Below are 13,160 nucleotides of genomic sequence, written 5' to 3' on the forward strand. Positions count from 1 at the left end.
CTGCTGGCTGACCCATAACCATGGCCATTAGCATTAGTCTGGTATGTTGCAAGTAGGGATAGACCAATCTGACAATCTTTGCTTCAGAATTTTTTTGATGTCCCTAACCCCAACCCTAACCCATTTCCACAAAAGTTTGTGATTTTTAAAGTAAAATTTGCATGAAAATAATTATCCATTTTTCATAATGTAGGCATTAATATACACATTTTCCATGTATACATTTTTGGAAACGTACACCCATTGATTAAAATAAGTATTTAGTAAAAGGTATAAATTTTCAGCACATTTTTCAGCTGTGTGATTTTTTTTAATGAATGCATTGCAAATACAGAAACATAGAAATGCTAATTATGTTCTTGCTCTATAGCCATAAGAAAGATGGTTGTACAAATTCCACAGTCACTTCCCTGCTAGAAACTGTTATCAATTATGAGAATCATGCTCCTTCTTTATATACCATTTTGAGAATTTGAGGATGAAATGTTAATGTTTCAAAATATTTTGGTGCAGAAGGCTGGAAATGAAAGCAAAGGTGAAAATTGAGTAACTCCATCAAAAACCCTGATGGAGCACATTTCTTCAATATTCTTAACTGCAAATAGACATTTGTGAATCAAGAGCTAAGGTTATAAAAGCACATTCAAGTTAAACTGAGTATGTCTGGAAAAAACCCTCCCATGAATCCAGCTTACTCCCATGGACATTAACTCCTTGGGGAACAAGCAGGTTCCAATCTGGTGACCAATCTGTTTTCACAGCTAACGCAGAGCAGTTTGAGTCTGTGGGCAAAAATAGCTCTGTTGTGCTCCAGAACACACAGTCCAGTGCCACTCAGGTTTTCTTTTTTAAAGTTTGTTGACCTGAACCCTCTAGGCTCTCTACCTGTTTTCTCCTTCTCCTTCTCCTTCTCCCTATTCTTATTCCTCAGCTATCAGAGAAATAATTCCCAAGTCATTTGCCTTTGTGCTCTCAAATATATATTTTAATATTTTTATCCCAGCAACTATTGTGCATGTTCCATAAAAGAATGGAAACTAGAAAACTCTTTAAGACAATGATTACAGTCATGTAATTATTTTTTGCTAAATAAACGTGCCAGGTCATCAAGCATCTTAGACTGAGTACACTGTAGTGCTGCCACAATGATATTAAACTTAAAACTATTGTGTGATATAATGAAAACAAATCATTATATCTTTTCAGTGATTTAAAGAAAACATAGTTTTTTTCTGACAATGTTTATTTATGTATGCAATTAATTTAGAGCTGTTATTCACTTTTTGTAATACTTTTATTGTACATCTTTCCTGAAAAGTAGAGTTCTTTTGTGTGAATATTTCAATTTCCAAGTACTGAGCCTGAGATATTTTGCTGGAAAAGTACAGTGCTTCTTCCAGCTATAACAGCTGATCCTATTGCTGTAGGAAAGATGTTTGTACAAATGTCACAACCACTTCCTTGATAGAAACTATGTTGTTAATTATGATGAAAAATGCATTTCTCCTGTATTTTGAGAATTTGGCACTGAAATTTCAATGTTTTAGTGGAAAAAGCTAGAAATGAGAACTGACCCTAAAGGCCTTGCTCTGAGGAAAAAACAAACAAACAAAACAGGGAGGGAGGGAAAACCCAAGCCTTACTTGCTAGATTTCAGTCATGGTTTCTTTAACTCCTACATTGACAGTCTGAGAAAAACACAGCATGAAACACATATGTACTGAAACACTTTTTCTGCAGCATTTGCAGTGGGTGTTAGGCAGTTTTGCCTGTGCAGTAGCTGAATTCTCACCTTTCTGTGAGGGTGGCTGTGGAGACCCCTTTAAGTACACATTGCTGACTGGGAACTTCTGCATAGGTGCTGTCATGCAGTGGAAGCACTTATCCATTAACACACACTTCTCTTGCTTCCCTTGTAGTGAGCTGTAGCATTTTGATGCACATAGTTCACACATGGGGTATGTGTGTGTGTGTGCGCGTGTGTGTTGGGGAGTATCAAGCAACAATATGGCTACATTCCTCCCACAGCAAAAATCACCTCCACACTTCCACCACATATGCAGAGCAGATGAGGGGTTCTTATCTGAGGGGGGTAATTAAGGTTAAGTAGCACTTTCTAGTTTTTGGAAACTGACTTCCCAAATATTCTCATTATGTATTACATATACAAGTCAAAGCCCATGTTGCTCAGTACAAGGACTTGTGAACTTAGTGTATAGCTAACGCTGACATTAGAATAAGACTTCACTGTCCTCTCTAGTCTTAAGCAAATCAGTAAAACCTCCACCTGCAACTTTCCAGCATTTTCCTCCAATTTCATAATCGTTTCAGTATGCATTATGGTTCAGACTGTAAAATATATAATCCAGTTGATTAATAATGTGGTTGTGTGCATTATCATGCATAGTTTTCAACTGTGCCCATTTTCCTTTGCTCCACAAATTGCAAGGCAAGTCTCAGACATGAACAAACTTTGATTATGGAATACTTTCAAGGCTGTGTTTGAGTCTGGGAGGAGCTATTGGAGTAAATTCTAAAATTAACTGAAATTGATTTTTCATACATGCCTACCTAAAGAACACTGATATACAAAAACTGTAATTTGTAATGGCATATCCCAAGCTTTCCAGTTCAGGTTGAAATGACTGGGATTCAAATGGAGATTAAACTACCTAATAAACACAATTTAAATCAATGAATGTTTTCTTTCAGGATGCATTCAATTATTCCTACCCACCTGAATTTAGTGAATAGGGGAAAGATTCACCTGCCTCTGCACCTTGCCTATCTTTCATCGGAACTATTCATGACCCTTTCTTTCAAGTGTCTCATGCTTTCCAAAGCATCCACAACTTCATCCCCAGTAGCCCAAGGATGGTCATAGCTGGTCATAGCTGGTCATATATGGGTTGATCATGTAGAAATGTCCTCATATGCCTAGTTTGCTTGATGGCATGAGAATCTCGAACCTGTGGTTCAGGCCTTGTATATATATGTGATTCACTGAACTGGAGAATATAAAAGATTTTGTTGAACTCCATGTTCAAACCAGCCAGGATCCAGTTCTATCAACTTTTTGTAGCTTTGCTACAAACAGGATCCTCATCATAAATATCTGTGTGGTTAGGGAAGTCATGTTAACAAGTTCAAATAAATGGGTGCACATATCACATGCAAGTTTGCTAACAGGTCAGGAAAATGATGGCTTGAGGTCCTCCTGTGCTTTTAGCAGAAATTTAGTGTACAGGAATTAGCAAGTGAAGACTGACACAGAATAGAGATAAGCAGATAGAGATAACTTGCTAACAGTTGCAGATAAAGCTAATGTTAGAGGAAGAGAAATTTTAAAAGTTGGCAAAGGTATACACAGACTACAGGAAAATAATTCCATTTAATTTGCACTGAAAAATAGATGCAGAAAAATACTGTATTATTTCTTTATAGGGCTATCAGGCAATAAAATAAATCATAGATGATTAATTGTATGTATATTAATAAATTACAGTACAAGACTAGGATTGCATGTTTAATTGATCAATGACTTGATTAATAAATGAGTACATTTTCATGAAAGGGGAAAAAACCCAATTGCTTTAAAAATCTCCCATCATACTTAGCTTTTAGGGACTTCATGCATTTACTATAATGGGCATTACTTAGAGAAGCCATTCCTTTTTTCCCATATGGGTAAGTATGCCTTTTTTAAGATGGCATTTGCCATATACAGTTAAATAATTATATTAAAAATCATCTCACTACTTTTTAAACTGCCATTATTTAAGTTGGTTTAAATATCTGATTTTTTTAAAGAATGTAACAATAAAATATCAAAGCTAATATGACAACATAATCTGTCTCTGTGTAATACATCTTCATTTATATAATCCCTTATATAAGATCCTTATTCCTGAACTTACATATTCAAGAAGGGAGTTTAAGGAACTATGGCAGACAGTGGTGAAAAAAGGTGAAATTCTCAATCTTAGTGACAAACTGAAACCTTATAAAGCATAGTGCCCAGTTGGTGTCTAATATTAAATTGCTGACCTTCTTACCAAAATATCTAATATGTCCCTAAGGTAAACCTTTCTACTATAATACTGGAGAATGACCAATGTCATACTAATTTTTAAAAAGGGATCCTGGGGGAATCTGGGAAATTGCAGGCTGAGTCTGTTCTGAGTAAATTGTTTGAAAGCATTATTAAAGATAGAATTTGTAAGCACATAGAAGGACAAACCTTGCTTAAAAATGAATTAACACTGCTTCCAGAAAGGCAAGTTCATTAAACTTTTACAGTTCTTTAAAGTTCAGTAAACCCGCTGAAAGGGGTCATCCAGTTGTAACTGTTTACTTGCTTACTTGTTTATTTCCAAAGGACTTTTGACAAAGTTTTTCACCAGTGGCTCCTGAGCAAATTTAGCAGTCATGGAATAATTGGAAAGCAGAAAGACAGAATGAATGGTAATTCCTCCCAACAGAGCAATATAATCAGCGGGGCACTGAAGGGATCTGTATTGTGACCAATTTTTTTAACTTTTTCAAAAATGATCTGGAATTAGGAGCAAGTAGTACAGTGGCCAGGTTTCCTGATGACACCAAGCTATTTTGGGAAGTTAAAACCAAAAGATTGTGGAGATTGTGATCTCTCCAAACTGAGAGAATGGGCATCAAAATCCACACATCCTTTTCAAATATATTGTGTCAATATATTGTGTTAGCCATGCCATATTTTGTCATGCCCCAAGAATCCAGCACTGCCATGGACTTGGAGGCTGAAAAACCAATAATGCCATCAGAAGAAACTCGAGTCCTGGCATCACTGAGCCTGAGCTGCCCTGAGACCTTTGGACTCCAGTGCCAGATCAACAACTCCAGTTCCACAAGAACCCACATTCTAGGGAGCCAGTGTGACACCACCAGCAGCTTGCCTCAGCATGAGCTTTTGAAAGGACAAAGTGCTCAGCTAGAGGCCAGAGACCTGTTCCTTTAACAGTTTCATTTTGTAGGACAGGGTGGAGTGTGAGACTGTAGCATGAGAGGCTTCAGTTTGGTCTCAGGCATCATTGGAGTAAATTGCTCACTAGGTACTCTTCTGGATATGGCCTGCCTTGTTGCTTTGCACTGAGCTCTATGAGCCTCTGCTTGGTCAGAGTAGGATGTATTTAAGCATTTGATTTATCCTATGAAAATGCAGAACTTTGCATGTACCTCTGTTGAAATTAAATCTGTTAGCTCTGACCTAGTTCTCCATCTTGTTAAGATCCTCTTGAAAACTGTTTCTGTCTTTTAAGGTACCCCTCCCATTTTGGCATTCACTGCAACTCTGATGAGTGTTCCCATTGCCCAAGTCATTTATCAAGATGTTGAACAACACTAAGCCCACTGCAGAAAGCCTGTGGCATTCAACTTCTCACTTCTTCCTAGGATGAAAAGTACTGTTGATTACCATTGTTGGGAGGGGACCATCAATAGCTACAAATCAACCTAATAGCATCATTTAGTATGTATTGGAAGCCTAGTTCAAATAAAGGTAGAGTTTTAGGTGAACAGCAAAAGAACTTAACTTTCTGAGTTTCTCTTGTGTTACATGTGAATGTTGTTAATTTGGCAGTATTGTAAAAGACAGATCAAGCATAATTGCTTGCCAATTGAGGTGTTATGTTTACAATTTATAAATCAAGTAGAACAGAGTTTATCCCCTAAAAAAGTGCAAAAAATGCCCTTAGCAAGAAGCTAGCAGTTACATCCCTGGGACACTATCCAGTGGGATGCAACCACTTATGTAATTGTGTTGCTCTAGCACAAACTACTACAGAATAATGCAAATACCATTAGCTGGTGGGCTGATTTTGCTAGAGTAGTTGATGTTACTGCAATGTAATTTGTGTCAGCAGTTGTGCCCTGCTGCATACTGCTTCCAGCAAAAACCAATGTGCCCATTGCTACTTTTGAAAATACTACCTTCCAAGTCAGATTAATGTTACAACAAGTTTACATGTAGCTGTACATTGGTGCAGTTCCTATTCTTTTCAATTGCAACAACATACAAAGAAGTTTCCATTTGATTTCACCCTTGGCGATGGGAAAGCTCTGATTTTCCTGCCGTAAAAGTAGAGGTTCCAGTACCTGTGCAAAGGAAGAATTTCCATTCCATTTACTAGGGGAAAAGCAGATAATAGGAAGCTCAATCATTTTGATTCCATGAAGGCATGCTACAGTGCACTTGTAGGAAGATTTTCATGCACAGAATATTGAAAAGCCATTCTACAGATCCAGTGCCAAAATTCCATGTGTGCGTTCACCAAATTATTTACTTGTAATTGGGTATGCAAATAAGTAGACACACTGGCAGAGGACTCACATTTGTCATCAGCTCTTGCTCAGTTTCAATGGATTTATGTTAAAATACCATCTCCCACTTCTCCTGTCTTATTCAGTTTTTGGCAGACGGTAGGAAACCAGTAAATTCGTTTTTTGTCTCACTGTACAGAACACATTTTATTTCAAGTTATATAACCTGCTGTTTGTTTCGCCTTCAGGGATGAGCCATATTCTTCTAATTCCTAGTTTTCATTTAAAGAGAAAAGCAAATCTCTAGCTCTCTTGGAACCTCAGATATGAGGCAAAAGTGCAGGCACTGTTCTGCTCATTAACTGTGTGAGAACCTGGCCTGTTCCCACCATTCAGTGTTTAAACCAATGAAGCAAGTAACTGCATGGTAAATGTAGCAACTGTCTACAGGGAGTGTTACCCCTTCTGGGTGATCTAAGCCTTTGAGGGCTTCCCCTGAAAAACTATTTGGAAATCCATCAGTTTTCTTTACCTGGGTTTCAGTAGTAGTGTGCCTACCAAAAACTAAAAGGTAACAACAAAGACAGGAGATCATGATATTTCTTGTGAATATTTTATCTGAGTTTATAAACATCTAAAAATTACTTGACCATGTGTTTAGATAAACTTTACCACTGTTATACCCATAGTGCAGCATGCAGTGGTTGAGAAAATGCAGTTTACTCAGCTCCTGCAAAGTAGTCCCATATTGTTATTCCTAAATGTTAGGGTTCTGTGTTACAGTAACAAATGACAATTTGGCAGTGTTATTCCACCCTTGCTTCTTTGCTTCTTTCATAGTTTTACCCTATTTCCACACAATGAATTATGCAGTTTTTCCATCAAAGTAGGCTAGTGTACAAGACTAGGCTACCCTACCTAGTACTCTCTAGATGCATTGGACTACAAGTCCTATCATCTCCAGTCATCTGGAGCTAGCTTGTATCAACATTTTCAGAAATTCTGTTCTATTTTTATGCTGTACCTCTTTTTTGTAATACAGATAAAACAAAAGAATCAGGAAGAACGAAAAGCTTCTTACTATGATACACCCATTTGGAAAACAAATCCCAATGTATCCATACAAAAAATAACTATAATAATAATAATAATAATAATAATAATAATAATAATAACTTACTTCACCCAACCAATTAGTTAATACAATGTATTAAGTTTTATGTACATATGCATGCAAAGCATAGTTATCAGAGTTTGTTTAGTTGACCTTAGTGATTAGATATATTGTAATATTTAATTTAGACGTTTACTCAGATGTAAGTTCTGTTGTGTTCAGTAAGTATGCACAGACTGCTACTGGTAAGAGTGTATCTAGAAAGCTGCAAGATGTGGCTCTGTGTGCATACAGAACAAATAGCATATGCATAACCCTATTGCGTGAGTGGAGGTGTTTTCTACTTGCGAAAGTATAGGCCTCTTGGGATCTTGCTCAGGGTTTACACGATTCTATGTAATATGACTTAAATGCTTTTATGTAAGTCCCCATAATCAATAGCCATTGCATCCTGGAACATGAGCAAAGTCTTGCAGAATTAGTGATTCTTCACACATTCACAGTCAGATTTAACCCTTAACTGAATATACATAGGCATGGGCTGTTGGTTCCATATTCTGATTACATTTGGGAAGAAAAAAATGATGAACTGAAAGAAGGACATCCATCACCTTACAATCTAAGGTCAAAATCATTCTCTCATAAGCATGAACAATCAACATCAGCTGCATGGGGCCATCCAAGGTTCCTTGCCTATATAAAGAAAACAGATTCATCTTACCAGGCAAAGGATCCTGGTCAGAACAGATTGCAGGCAGTTCAACACACTTCTCTTCATTGGGTTTGAACCAACAGTCAAAATTTAGCCACATCTCCTGGTTGGTGCTTATATGCTTCATATGCAACATGGTCAAATGCCAGGGTTCTTTTAACTGAGAATGTAGACCAGATACCTGAATCTTGTAAAGAGAGCCAATGTTTTTCAGCTCATCCTACATAAATGAGAAAAAAGCAGTCACAACCGCCATTAAAAAATGTATAATTTCTTATCTGTTATGTATGATGTCTGAATTCCATCATTAAGGCAACACATGAGCTTTTAAGTGAGAATTTTCATGCAAAGTACAAATAGAATTAAAACACACACACTCTGTCACATGCATTATGCTAGATATCATTCACATGGGTGGTTTGTGAACACTAGATTTCATGTATTAAAGCTTTAATATAAATTTGATAATCACCAGAAAACTAAAGAATCTTTGCACATTGCATTTTAAAGTGTACATTCCTGATGTTTTTATGTGTGAACTGAACAATGTAAGGTATATTTGCAACGAACACATGATGAAATTACAAAGGTCCATGCATAAAAGAGTTAGGGTTAGCTTCAGAAGCTCCCAACTGTCCGTGCTCAGTAGAAAAATATTATTTTGTCTTGTATATTGTGTGAAAAAGTCCTTAGACCATCTTTGGCTTACTTTAAAAGAGGGAAGGGGGAAAAGCATAGTTTTTTATGCCATTTCAAGCAGTGGCCAAGTTCAGATAACAGAGGACATATGCTCAAGTGCTCAGTATGGGTGGATTATGTAATTAAAACATGTCATTGAACCATGGGTTGTTGTTGAAACATGGGTTATTTTGTTGCCTGGGCTGTTAACCACAAACAGTGCATGAAGACAACTTATAACTTGTTCTTGGTTTGTGAACTATGGGTTTATTATTACCATGGTTTGTTAAGTCTGTGTGGTTCAGGCACCTAGCAACCCACAGTGGAATAACAACATACAGTCAATCTATACTCAACACTTCATTGTGGTTTACTGTGTTGATGGAACCTGGTCCATGGCTTAATTTTAATATATAATGATCACCATTGATTTGTAGTCTACTAGTTACCAAACTGGAACATTGCCATAAACCAGCTGGTTTGCTGGTTTTATGAGGGCTTAAACAAACATGTATATAAATCTGTATCTGGCAGCTGCATCTTTCTAAAGTAAGTGCAGGAGCTGATTCAGATGAGAACTCTAGTGTGTAGGGGGCTTCCAAGATTTGAACTGGTCCCTCTACATCTGTTCTACATCAGAAATGAAGGAAAATGTCACTGCTTGGTATGGATGTAAAATACTCAGATGTTTTGGCCCTGAGACACAGCATTGCTGCAGTACTTCCCATCAGGCTTTTACAGAATAAATGTTTTCCTGAAATGGGCTGTAAGTAAAGTAACTGAGGTAAGCAGGGCTAATGTCAGGAACACCTACCATCCTTGAACAGCTGCTCTCCTTTGTAGCCTTGCACTCAAAGCAATGCTGGGCAGCCAGGTCTAGCCACCCAGTGAGTTGTCCACCGTGCCCTGCAAGCCCTGTTGTGGGGAGCTCAAATAGTGGCTACAGCCAAGGGACCGACCCTGCTTAAAATGCTCTTGCCATCTGCTGCCAGGCAACCTGCTAACCCTCTAACCCCCAAACACAGGAGGATCCCAATGGAACCTTTGGCCTGATGCTCCTTTAGACTTGGAGACAGACCTAGTGGGAAGGACCCTAGAAGAAAAAATGAAAATATGAAACCAGTTGCAAAGGTAGACAGAATAGGTGTCTGTGAAAATATGTTGTGGCTGGCAAAAACAAGTATAATTTCACTGATGTGTCTCCCTGATCCATTTTAAGGCACATCAGTGCATATGTAAAATGACTGAAGATAGTTGTAAAAATATTGTCTCCCAAAGGAATTGTTGTAGGGCTCAGTATATAAAATTAGTTCTTCACCTTTGGGGCCATCTTACAGCTGCAAAGCAACGTATACACAAAGACACAGGTACAGGCCTTCTATCATATGTTGTATAAATGTGTATATATTTTTTGCTTTTTCATGTACAAAAGAAAGATTGAATTACTTTGATTTGTGTGGCCTTTTCTGAAAGCTGAAGTGGCAACTCTTTGCGATCTTGTTCTCCATAAAAAGTAAAGGTAAGGTGTATAGGATCAAATTCAGCACTCATATCAGATCCAATAATATCCATTATCCATAAACCTGAAGAGTTTTTGTTGAATTGAGGGTGTTTTGAAGAAGAGGTCAATGTTTTACCTTTAAAAGGATCAAAGACAAAACCAAATTGACATAAGCAGACACTGGTTAGTAAACAAAAGGTGTCGTAACTTTTAAGTTTCTTGATTTCAGTGACAGTTACTGCAACAGATGCAACATACTTGTACAACGATTGGAATCAATATGCTTAATGTTGGCTAGATTTTACTCCAATACCATGTTGTAGGTTTTGTTAAACTATGACAAGTTCAGTAATAATATAATATTAAGACAGTGACTTCTGTTATTCTTGAAGAATTAACACTGTTAATTTTTATCCCACAATTGAAATCTCAAATTTATAGTTCTTTTAATAGATGCCAGTTGGGATTCACTGTCCTTTCTACAGTTAATTATTAAGTAACAGGGAGCATCCTTCAGAATCCTCATTAACTGTTCTCATACAAGTCATCAGTGCCCCCAAATTCTACTATATTATCTACAAAAATGTGTCATGTGAGAGACAATGACAGGTAGAGATAATGGCTTCCATGAAATACCTGGGAAATCAGGCCATAAACAGGAACATGCTGTGTGATTCTACTGACAAATGAACATAGAATAAAGCAAAGTCTGAAAGAAAGACATTGCTAGATTTTTGTTGAAAACCCTCTGAATGATTCTGTGACTTTCTGCTACATTTGTGCCAGTCTTGAATAAAAGGGCATGCATATATATATCATGCATCATTGTCACTAATGTGTGCATTTCTATGAATAGGGTCACATGTCTTTAACACCTGTATGAAAGGTAGAAATTCAACAGCTGAAGCTTTTCTGGGGTAAAATATACAATCACAGGACAAAGTATCACCTGCTGAAATCATAAGAGCTCTGCTGGAAAAATGTAATAAGTCTGCCAATGAATAAACTACATTAACATTTTTCTCTCTAATATGGGAAGATCTTCTGTTTGGTGTGATTATTTACACTTCTAATTCTAAGGGATACCAGCTGGCCCTTCAAATGGATCATAGGATTGTCAAGCACTGTATACAAAAGAGAGCCTACTGAAAAACCTCAGTCATTGCACTTCTGATGAAAACTGCCACACTTCTTTCCTTTATGTTGACATCCAATGAATTACAGCAGGGGTGGACAGCTGTGTTCTGGCTTAAAACTCCTATGATACCATACCATTGCAGACCACAACTCCTGGAGGGTTACAAGTTGCCCTCCCTGGTTTGTAGTAAAGTAATAGCAACATAACTTTTTATTGTCCCGTTATTTTAATGTTTAACTGGTTTTAATGTGTTTTATACTGCATGCCATGCTATTTAATTTCTATTTTACTTGTTGTTTGCTGTAAACTGTCCTAAGACACTCATAGAGGGATGATTTATAAAAGCTTAATAAATAAAATAAAATAAAATACTGTATGATTTATTCTGTTCACTAATTCTTTCATTGTTATTTGCTGTAGCCATAGCAAAAAGATTTGCATTGTGGAGTTATCTGATGCCTAATGAGGAGTAACTGAAGATCAGTGATATAATTTAACAAACAACAAAGTAAGACTGCCCCTTCAAAAATGACACTGACAAAGTGACTGACTTCAATGTTAACTCTTTTTAAAAAAATTAAAATTTACAACAAAATTAAACTTAAAAGCTGAGATATTTTAAAAGATTATACATTTTAATTTCCACTAGCCATAAAAAGACCTCATTTCAAATGAGATGGTTGGAAAGAGTATAGCTTCTAGGGTGCTAGATCAGCTTTCTGGAGGGCTAGGTTAATTTAAGATACTAATTTAGCACCATCTAGTATTTCTGACAGTTCTTCAGTAAAGTCAATAGTGCCAGTACTTCTTTTGAAGCTAGAATTCTTTTGACAATATGGACACAGAGAATTTTCTAATTTAAGATTATGGCTACTGTCTTAAACATGCTGAAGAACATAGAATTCACTACACTGAATCAGATCAAAAGCCAATGCAATTCACCTTCAATTTGTACCTGATGCCTGTGAGAAGCCCACTACAGGATATGTATACAATAGCAATCTTCCACTGTTTTTCACAGACTGGCATACAGAGATATATAGATTCAATTTAAGCTGCGACAACCCAGATTCAGGCTAGATATCAGGTAAAACCTCCTCACGGTCAGTGGAATCAGCTGCCTAGAGAGGTGGTAGGCTCTCTCACACTAGAGACATTCAGAAAGAAACTGGACAGCCATCTGAGTAGGATGGTGTAAATTGGTGCCCTGCAACAGCAGGGGTTGGACCCAATGGCCTTCATGGCCCCTTCCAACTCTACAATCCTATGTCTGATACCAATGCTAATATACAGACAAAATGATCCAACATGATACCCTCCATGAATCTATCCAGTTGTTACACCTCGAGGTAGTAAATATCACACTTTAACTAAACATTGTGTATAATATCTCACTTTGTTTATCTTGAATCTCCCACCATTTTGTTTCATCAAATGACCCCCAAGTTTTAGTATTATGAGAAAGAGGGAAACCTGAGGGGGTGTCATGCGGAGGTAGGTTGTGACCTTTTTTCTCCTGCAGATGTGGACAGGATGTGTTCCAATGGAGCAAAGCTCAGTGAACCATGGTTCAGTACTTCCTGATGGTTAGGACCCCTAGGGTATGGAATGGACTTCCACGGGAGGTGGTTGAAGCACCATTGGTGACAGTGTTTAAGGACAGGCTCGACATGCATATGGTAGGCAAGTCATGAGCAGAGCCGGCTGGAGCCTGGGGTCAGAC

At 37.4% G+C, this 13,160-nt stretch overlaps 1 protein-coding gene across 1 annotated transcript in view; it reads right to left on the reverse strand.

The window, feature by feature from the left end:
* RP1 (RP1 axonemal microtubule associated) overlaps positions 1 to 13,160 on the reverse strand; it is a 211,587-nt gene that overhangs the window by 52,953 nt on the left and 145,474 nt on the right. The window contains exons 35-36 of the mRNA XM_044424207.1: positions 10,245 to 10,435; positions 8,130 to 8,340 (exon numbers count right to left, since the gene is read on the reverse strand). Of these exons, the coding sequence (XP_044280142.1) occupies positions 8,130 to 8,340; positions 10,245 to 10,435 (402 nt within the window). The remainder of the gene's footprint in view (positions 1 to 8,129; positions 8,341 to 10,244; positions 10,436 to 13,160) is intronic.

Source organism: Varanus komodoensis, unplaced genomic scaffold, assembly GCF_004798865.1.
Source record: "Varanus komodoensis strain SLA01 unplaced genomic scaffold, ASM479886v1 scaffold14_1, whole genome shotgun sequence".
Taxonomy (NCBI): domain Eukaryota; kingdom Metazoa; phylum Chordata; class Lepidosauria; order Squamata; family Varanidae; genus Varanus; species Varanus komodoensis.